Consider the following 9,727-nt stretch of genomic DNA (forward strand, 5'->3'; position numbering starts at 1 on the left):
AGTGAAACAGAAAAAGCAGGAAAAAATTCCTTAGTTGAATACAATGAAACAGCTTAGTTAACAAAGGAAACATAAAAATAAATTTTTACATATACACAAAGGTTTGCACGAAGGGGTGCACAAAGGGGAGAGCCCCTTTGTCGTGCCCCTTCGGCGCGCGACGCCTGGTGTTGAGGCTGTCTTAACTGTCCGATGTTAGTAATGTCATGGGGGGGCGGGGTCTAATGATCGCAGCACTTACATCGCTGCTTTCTTTCCAGTTCCAGGTGAAGATCAAGCTGTTTCCTTCACTTCCCCTCCCATGACTGTGGGGTGAGAAGCGCTGCAGGGTGCCCCTTGATGTTATCTGGCTTCCCACACGCAACGCCTGGTGTTGAGGCTGTCTTAACTGTCCGATGTTAGTGATGTCATGGGGGGGGCGGGTCTAATGATCGCAGCACTTACATCGCTGCTTCTTTCCAGTTCCAGGTGAAGATCAAGCTGTTTCCTTCACTTCCCCTCCCATGACTGTGGGGTGAGAAGCGCTGCAGGGTGCCCCTTGATGTTATCTGGCTTCCCACACGTGACGCCTGGATGAATAAATAATGAATAAATGGAGAGAAAGTCACATTTAGATGCAGGCAGGTACCGCGAGCTGGACACGCTCCCCTCCCGGCCGATACAATAGGTCCAGCCGTGCAGTGTCAGGCCTTGAGCTTCCATGGCAGACCTGGGAATGGTGCCCATAGGTTCTTTCTGGCCTGTACATCAAAAATCTTGCTGTCCAGGTTTAGTGCATCAGTTGTCTGCGAGTTGCCTCGTGTCCACTGCAGTAAGTATAGTCTGAGGGTTTGGGTGTCAAAGAGATGAAAAATACAACGTATATGAATTTGCTGAACAGAACAAGGTCTCTACGCCCCTTTCGGGAAGTTCACCTTCCCTGGCGCCAACTAGAAGAAACCATATAACCAGACATCAACATTGGACATCAACAACCTCCATGAACCAAAGGAGAATAATATCTGCTGGGGAATGAGGCTGATCTCCCAGCCAAGTAGGCTCCTCTGCACTTTGAGGGAAATGGCAGGGTGCTAAAATGACCGCCCATAGCCTCTCTTCCTCAATGCAATGTTTGGGTCACGAAATGCTGTGCAGCCTCCGGAGTCTCGAAGAGGTGGATTTTGTTGCCGTGCCAAACTTTGAGCCATGCGGAATACTGCAGAGTAAACTGTATCTGCTTTTCAAACAGGGCAGAACAAGCATGTGAGAAACCCCACCTCTGACTTGAAACCTTCACGGAATAGTCTTGGAATTATCTGACTCGATGCGACTCACAGGCCAGGTCAGGCACATTGTGGTAAGCTTGTGCGCACAGGCTTGATTTGTGCGCCCGGCGCTGTTGAGCTTGCCGCTGTGCGCCCCGCACCTTGGTGTGTGTCACTGTGTGCACGGCACAGATGTGCGCACCACTGTGCGCACAAGTAGTTTATGCGCCCAGCTTGCCGCTATGTGCCCGGCTCAGTTATGCGGACAATACGGCGATCAAGGGGGGGAAATGGCGCCGATGACCATGCGGGCAAGATGGCAGCCCCCCCCGGAGGGTCTCCACGTGGGAGGACCCTCGTACCGGATCGGGGTCTAGCCCGGACGGAGCTGCTCAACCCAATAGGACAGACGCCGGATGGCAATCTGTGCGGCTATCTGAGCCTCGGAGACTGGAGACTTTAAGAAAAGTTTTCTACCTTACCTTGTCTGGGCATTTCCCAGTATAATGCCGGGTGGTCTCCAGCTGCGGGGGGAGAGGGAAAATACCTTCACCGCCACTCTCAGTATTGCACCCCACTGCCTCTCAGCCATTCCTGTTCCTGGGGGCTAAGTCCATGCCGGGAAACCGGCTACCCGACCGAGGCTTACCTCTGAGGGATCTCGGAAATCACCTCAGGAATTCTCGACTGGGGAGGGACCCTTAGGTATCATCGCAGGAGAGTGGGGCTCATCTGTAGAGGTAAGATTATTTCTTCTTTGGTTTGGAATTTTCTTTCTTCTTTGGTTTGGATTTTCTAACGCTGTGCAAGCATGTGTAGTGTCCCAAACTGCTATGGAGACGGAGAAATACTGAAGAGCAGAGCTTCCTGCACGGGTATGTGTAGCTCTGATGTCAGATTGAAATCTGACTCCGACTCCAACTGCTATCAGGTGTACACTATACCCATTGGTCCTAAGTCCATCTGTTACACACTAGGAAAACCAAAATTATACTTCTGTCGCAATCTACTGATGATAGAAAATCCATTCTGCTTTCCTTCCAGAGTTGTAAAATAACAGATATTTGGAACAGAATTTGATCAAGTTAATGTTGCATTCTAATTGGTGCAGTCTGATTGTTTTCTAGAAGTCTAATGTTTGCCACTTGTGGCCTGGGCAAATCAAGCATATAGCATCCACTCCCCGCTTTGCTCAGAGGAACACAAGAGTCCACACTGGTTCTTTTTAGATCATATCCCCCCCCACCCCCCAGGCCTCAATTTGTCTTTTGTGGAAACCCAATCAAGGGTTGTCCATTAGAATTTTTATATTCTTTCCTTCCCCTTTAAATATCAGGAGGCCAGGCCACTGAGGGTGGCCCACCAAGGATGAGGCTTAAATAATTAGCCTGGGAAAACCCGGAAGTAGGAAACGAAGGTATAATTATATTAAGTCATTTTATGGACCTGCCCCCCCCCCCTTTTTTTTTTTAAGTATTTGTCATAGTTGGCTGCATTTAAAGCTTTTGAGGAATGAGCTAAATTTAATCTGTTGTGAAAAAAGCATAAGGTTCACCAGTGATGAACGTTAATCACCTTATATAAGGGGGGAAGAAGAAAATGTTTATTTGCTCACATTTTTAAAGACTCTCAACTACTTTACTTGTTTTTTCATAGATAATTCTTAATCCCAACTAATAATTGACTAATGTAATATAGGAAAGGCGCATGAGTTTGTAAGGATTATTTTATATAAACAGCATCGTTGCTGTAGGCATGTCTCACAATGGGATGGATGGGTTTTGCTCATGGTGGTGCCCTGTAGCATAGATTGGAACCAGTAAACCCGCTCCCAATAAGCTGGGCCTGCCCCATTCAGACACTTGCCTCCACCTGCAAGCGGCTTCTTGGGCAAGCAGGCTACCGAGCCACCTGCAAGTTGGCGTGGGCCTGTGAGCCTGGTTACAAATTGCTCGCCTGCGCCTAATTGTGCTCTAAAGCGTTGCTGGCCTTTCATTCGCAGGGTTACTAGTGCGGCTCCAGGATGTCGGAAATCCTCTGTGAGTTGGTCCGTGTCGCAGAGAAGGCGGCTGAGATTGCCCGTGCCTGCCGGCTGGAGGATCCCCTCTTCCAGCTCCTAATAGAAGAAAAGAAAGCGGGGGCAGGAAAGAAAAGCAGTTACGTGAGGGATTTCAAAACGCTGGCTGATGTGCTAATTCAAGAAGTTATAAAGCGGGATCTAGGAAAGAAGGTAAGAGTCCATAGCCTTCCCAGGGAAGAAACCTAAGTTTGGTGCTTTCTTCTCTGGACTTCTGAAATTGTTTTCTGCAATCACAGTCTTAGTCTGGATCTCTATGAACAGCTAATGGATAGAGGAAGGGCAAGGAGGCAGGAAAGGTGGGTTTCTATCTTATTTCTGACATGCATTGACCTTGGGCAAATCATTTTAATTGGGTGTCTGAAGCCCTGGGAGTTAAGCTCTTATTTTATTTGATATATATTCAAAGCAATTATATTCAGGTATTGTAAGTGTTCTGAGGCATGGACTCGCTGTAATTTATTGTAAGTGCCTTGGTTTAGGTTGCCTCATAAATGCCTTAAGAATGCAGGCAAAATCCATCTGCAAGGATTAAAGGGGGGATGAATTGTTCATTTACCGGGAAAAGCTTCTTTATTTGCTAATATGTGGCTAGCAAAACTTCTCTCGGCATTATTTCCTGCTTTATTGTCTTGGTAGTGGCGTCCTATTTTTTGGTCATTTATCTATTACTTTGGCTTTATATCCTGGCTTTTTTTAATCATCGTAACTGCTTTAAGTCATCTTGGGGGTGACGTTTGATGTCATGGTGATATAGGGGAGTTCAACATATGTGTTGTTGGCTCCTTTTTTTTTTTTCTTTTTTTGAGGAAGGAAAAGAGACCAGAGGCTGCTGGAGTCCCCACCATTATAAGAATATGTATAAAGTGGTTTAGACTCAAGGAGAGGTGCGATAGCAGCAACTCACAAAGGCTGCAAGTACTAGAGCTCTCAATTTATATGGAGCAGTAGAAGTGGAAAGTGGGCTAGAGGAGTGGCAATTGCTGAGATGGAGAGTAAAAACAAAAGTGGTGTGAATGGATACCACTTGGAGGCAGTGGGGGAGTGCAATGGAGGCCTGAAATCCTTACTAAAGTGTCCATTTAAGATGGCTATTAAAGGATTATACTGAACATGTAATGTAATCTAACCACTAAAGGCAGTCTGTGTGATCATGTGGGTTATATGTTGCTGCTATGAAAATAAAGCAGCCTGGGAGATGGGGGAGGAGTCAATTCTGTCATCAGTTGCAGAGTGAGTGAGATGACACAGGAGGTACCTCAACTGCATTGATGACAATTGGTCCAACCTGTATACAGCTTTCTCCCCCCCCCCCCCCCCCATATGCACACAAAGGCAAAAAATCTAGCACAGTTGGTTGTGAAAGTAATCCAGTCTGACAAACACTGTACACTAACACCAGCAATGGTTTCTGATGAGCATTGCTCATTATTGTGTCAGCTGCATTTTGGTATGTATTCTACCAATGGCGGAGAGAAGCAAGGTGACTTAACCAGTACTGATCCTGGAACTTAGAAATAGTGAGACCGATATTCAGCGCTACTTAGCCGGATAAGTAAGGACTTGTCCGGCTAAGTAGCGGCTGCTCAGTATCTAGCTGGTTTTAGTGGTTGCAATTTAGCCGGATAAGTCAGGGATGGGCAATGGATGTAACAGGACAACACTACTTATCCGATTAACCTTAGCCAGATAAGTAGTGATATTCATGCTAATCCAGTTAAGTTCATTGGATATGTTAAACTTGCATAGATCAGGACTAACTTATCTAGCTAAGTGGCAATTTTTATACATGGATATTCAACAGCATAGCCATGCAGCTGAATATCCCCTGTAAGTTAGCCAGATAGGTCTTATCCATTTAGATTTGAATATTGAGCCCAATATATTAAAACTGAAAAATAACCTGCTCTTTGCAGTTCTACCTAAAGTACAGCCCTGTCAGAGGGAACCATGACAGGGCTTTCCAAACTTGTCATGGGTACCCTACAGCTAGTTTGCTTTTCAGGATATCTGCAATGAATAAGCATCAAATAAACTTGCATAATTGGGCCTCTAATATCATTGTAAATTGTTCATAGTCACTGGGGCAAATTGTTCATAGTCACGGGGGCAACCTGAATAGGTCTTATGAGATTACGTAGACGAAACCCAAGCTACTTACCTTTTTTTGTTGTGAAATCCCTGTGGAGTAAAAGAAAGGAGATGAGGCTGCTGAAAACTCATGCCCATAAGTAGCCTTCCTCCTCATTCTACAGTCAGTGCAGTTTTATTTGTTTTAGATATGTAGGAGAGTAGTTATATGGGATTGCTTACCAGCAGGGATGGTGGTAACCAGAACCATGACAGAAACTGTAGCATGTTTGGGGCAGATACAAATGAGAGTGGTGAGAGAGATAAAGTAGGATCTTGGTGGGCAGGGGCAACTGGGCAAACTGGATGCCCTAAGAGGGCCTTCTCAGCCGTTTGGTACTATAATACCATCTTGCGCACTGCACAAAACATGGAACTTTACAAACTGAGGCAGACCTGGTGGCTCAGTGCCATGGTCCCCCAGCATGGTGGTGCACACCAGTTTGATTCCCAAGTCAGGTTTTCCACTTTCTGGATTGGCTGGGGACACTGCAAGAGCAACTCTCACAGCCTCTGGTAGTGGGTTAAAGGAGCCTTAGAACAAAGAAATAATACGGCAGATAAAGACCATATGGCCCATCCAATCTGACCATCCATCCAATTAATTTAGCATTATACCAGTAATTCTCATCACTTCTTTAGAGATCCCTTGTACGTATCCCATGCTTTCTTGAATTCATGCACCACCCACTCTGTAAAGAAGTATTTCCTAAGATTACTCCTTCTGTCCATGGAAGCCTTTGAGATATTTTGAATGTCTCTATCATATCTCCCCTATCTCGCCCTTTCCTCTAGGGTATACATGTTTAGATCTTTAAGTCTATCCCCATATACTTTAGTACAAACACCACTGACCATTTTAGTAGCCACCCTCTAGACCAGCTCCATCCTGTTTATATCCTTTTGTTTATTTATTTAATTTATTTACTTTTGTATACCGATGTTCGTGGTAGCTTCACACCAGTTTACAGTACAAATAATGATGTCATATAAAATCATTCATAACATACATTTTCAAACATCCATAAAACAAATCATAGGGTAACTAAAAAACATCTAAATCTCATAAAATCAGTATAAAATACTGTACATCAAAATTGAAACAATTTTAAATAGGAGATAAATACAAATGGACATAAAATAAAATACATCGGCAGAACTAAAAATTTAAAATAAAATGAAAAACCTGAAACCTTCATTTATGCAAGCTCATTAGGTAAAGGCTGTAAAAATAACCAAGTTTTACAATTCTTTTTAAAAGTCTGTGTATTCACTTCTAGCCGTAAGTCAGAAGGTAATTCATTCCATAAACCTGGGCCTGCCAGTGATAGTGCTCTCTCCCTTACCATATTCAAATGTGCAGATCTGGGTGATGGAATTGATAAAAGTCCTTTCCCTGCAGATCGCAGGTTACGCTGGGGAGTGTGTAAGTGTAGGGCAGCGTTGAACCATTCGATTTTATCATTAAAAATTGTTTTGTGGATTAAAATTAGTGTCATATGTTATTCTAAAAAAGATGGGCAACCAATGTAGTTCTTTAAAATTGGGGTTATATGATCATATTTTTTTGTAATTGTCAGGAGTCTCGCGGCAGCGTTCTGTAGTAATTGTAATGGGTGAATAGTGGATGCTGGGAGCTCCAATAACAGAGCATTACAATAATCCAATTTGGTTAAATTAAGGCCTGTAAAACAATTCTAAAACCGTTAGTGTGGAGTAGAGGTTTCAATTTTTTTAAGACATGTAACTTTAAAAATCCGTCTTTTAAAAGTGTACTTTGGAAGGTGCAGTCTCTAGAACTGTACACAGTATTCCAAGCGAGGTCTCACCAGGGACATATAAGGGGCAATATCACCTCCCTTTTTCTGCTGACCATTTCTCTCCCTATGTAGCCAAGCAGCTTTTTGGCTTTTTACCGTCACTTTATCTACCTGTTTGGCCAACTTAAGATCATCAGATAATATTATCCCCAGATCCTGCTCTTCCTTTTTCTTAGAAGAATTTCGCCTTCAATACTGTACCTTTCCCTTGGGTTCTTCATCCTTAATGCATTATTCTGCATTTATTAGCATTAAATTGTAGCTGCCAGACCTTAGACCAATCCTCGAGCTTCACTAGAAACCCTCCTCATGTTTTCCGTACCTTCTTGGATGCCCACCCTGTTACAGATTTTGGTATCATCAGCAAAAAGACATGATGTCACTCACAAAACTGTGGAAAAGAACTGGTCTAAAATCCAAAACCCTGAGATGCAACCACTAGTAACACCTCCTCCTCAGAGAAAACTCCATTTACCACTACCCTTTGTCACCTTTCACTCAGCCAGTTTCTAAACCTTAGTCAGTTACTACTCCATGATCCATAGCAGGGGTGCACAATTTATTTATAAGTCTTCTGTGTTGCGGTCTCCACGTTTCCCCTTCTTTTGCTCTGAACAGTGCTCCACCTCCGACTGCTGGAAACGCCGCGTTCCCGCATGCCCGGGACTCCTGCAGCTCTGCCGGTTCCTCGTGGCGTCCGCCATTGCTTGCCTGTCTCCCCGCTGCACAGCTCCCGGAAGTCTGGCCCCGCCTGTGCTAATGACGCCACGCCCTAAGCCGATATAACCGGCGTCCGGACGCCTTCTCTTTGCCTTGCAACGAGGTTCACTACTGCCTAGTAGTTCTGAGTTGCGCTTCGTCTGTTCCTCGTTCCTGACTTGACCTTTGGATTGCCTTTGACTTCGCTTCAGCCTGCCCGCCTGCCTCGACCTTGGTCCGTTCCTGACTTCGCTTCAGCCTGCCGCCCCTGCCTCCGACCTGGTCCGTTCCCGACTCCGCTACAGCCTGCTTCACTGCACAGCCAGGCTACAGACTCCATTCCAGTCTCCAGCTGTTCCAGTTCACAGCCGCTACAGACTCCTGTTCCAGTCTACAGCCTGCTCCAGTTCACAGCCAGCTACAGACTCCGTTCCAGTCTACAGCCTGCTCCAGTTCACAGCCTGCCATTGATTCTATCTCAGCCTTCAGCCGGTTTCCGGTCCGTAATCTACAAACCCCTGCCTCACGGTCCTGCTTGCTACAGGTATCGCTGCCGCCCGCTGTCCTGTCATCAGCTGGCCCCTCGACCTGCATTGCTGGCCTACAAACTATCTTTCTCTCTTTGGACTTTTCTTACTACACTCCCTGCCCAGGCTTTATCTGCTATTGACTCTGAGCGTTCTCCCAAGTCCCAAGGTTCCAGGACCCTACGGGCTCCTCCTGGGGGGCTCCTGGTTCCCGGGTGAACACCGCCAGCCTGTGGCTCCGCCTCCCGGCCTACCCTGTCACCCTGGGTAGACCGGCCCAAGGGTCCACTATCCTGACTGCAGCACCCAACTGCAACAGTTTGCAAGGCCATGGACTCGGCGGAGACTCCAAGCTTACAGGCCATTCTGGGGATGGCTCAACGTCTCCAGCAACAACAACACTGCATTGACTCTCTCGCTGCCACGGTGGAACAGTTGGTCTCTCGCCTTGAGGCTTCCACTCGGCAGTTGCCTCCTGCATCTGCATCCACTTCAAGTACTCAGCTGCCCACGCCTACCCGGTACGCTGGGGACAGCAAGGCATGTCGTGGCTTCCTGAACCAGTGTCAAGTGCGTTTCACCTTGCTGCCATCCCAATTTCCCTCTGATGCAGCCAAGGTAGCCTTTATCTTCTCCTTGCTGGATGGCAAGGCCCTCGACTGGGCTTCACCCTTGTGGGAATGTTCCGACCCCCTGCTACAGAACCTACAAGACTTCCTCCTTAACTTCCGCCTGGCCTTTGATGACCCTGCACGTCGATCCACCGCGGCCTCGGAGCTCCTACACCTTCGACAAGGGACACGCCCGGTGTCCGACTATATTATAGACTTCCGAACCCTGGCCATGGAACTCGCTTGGCAAGATGATTGCCTGAAGGGGATTTTCCTCGAGGGCTTGGCAGGCCGAATCAAAGATGAACTGGCAGGTCGGGAGCTTCCTGAGGATTTAAATGATCTAATGGACGTTGCTGGTAGAGTGGATCGCAGTCTCCAGCAGCGGGATAGAGAGACTCGCTCAAGCCAGAACACCGGCCCCCAAGGTCCTTCCTTCTGCTATGCCTACGACGGAACCTATGCAACTGGGCAGGTCTCCACTCACCCCGGAAGAAAGGAGGAGACGGCGCTCTCTGGGCCTCTGCCTCTATTGTGGGGGCAAAGGACATTTTCTTTCTTCATGCCCTGAGCGTCCGGGAAATGCTCGTGCCTAGGTTACACTGAGGAGCTACACCTA

The 9,727-nt window shown here is 46.6% G+C and overlaps 1 protein-coding gene across 1 annotated transcript in view; it reads right to left on the reverse strand.

The window, feature by feature from the left end:
• Nucleotides 1-3,251: 3,251 nt before the first annotated feature.
• Nucleotides 3,252-9,727, reverse strand: part of LOC115094659 (3-hydroxyisobutyryl-CoA hydrolase, mitochondrial-like) — a 66,599-nt gene continuing 60,123 nt past the window's right edge. The window contains exons 5-7 of the mRNA XM_029607909.1: nucleotides 5,834-5,985; nucleotides 5,483-5,502; nucleotides 3,252-3,360 (exon numbers count right to left, since the gene is read on the reverse strand). Of these exons, the coding sequence (XP_029463769.1) occupies nucleotides 3,252-3,360; nucleotides 5,483-5,502; nucleotides 5,834-5,985 (281 nt within the window). The remainder of the gene's footprint in view (nucleotides 3,361-5,482; nucleotides 5,503-5,833; nucleotides 5,986-9,727) is intronic.

This window comes from Rhinatrema bivittatum, chromosome 6 (genome assembly GCF_901001135.1).
Source record: "Rhinatrema bivittatum chromosome 6, aRhiBiv1.1, whole genome shotgun sequence".
NCBI classification, from domain to species: domain Eukaryota; kingdom Metazoa; phylum Chordata; class Amphibia; order Gymnophiona; family Rhinatrematidae; genus Rhinatrema; species Rhinatrema bivittatum.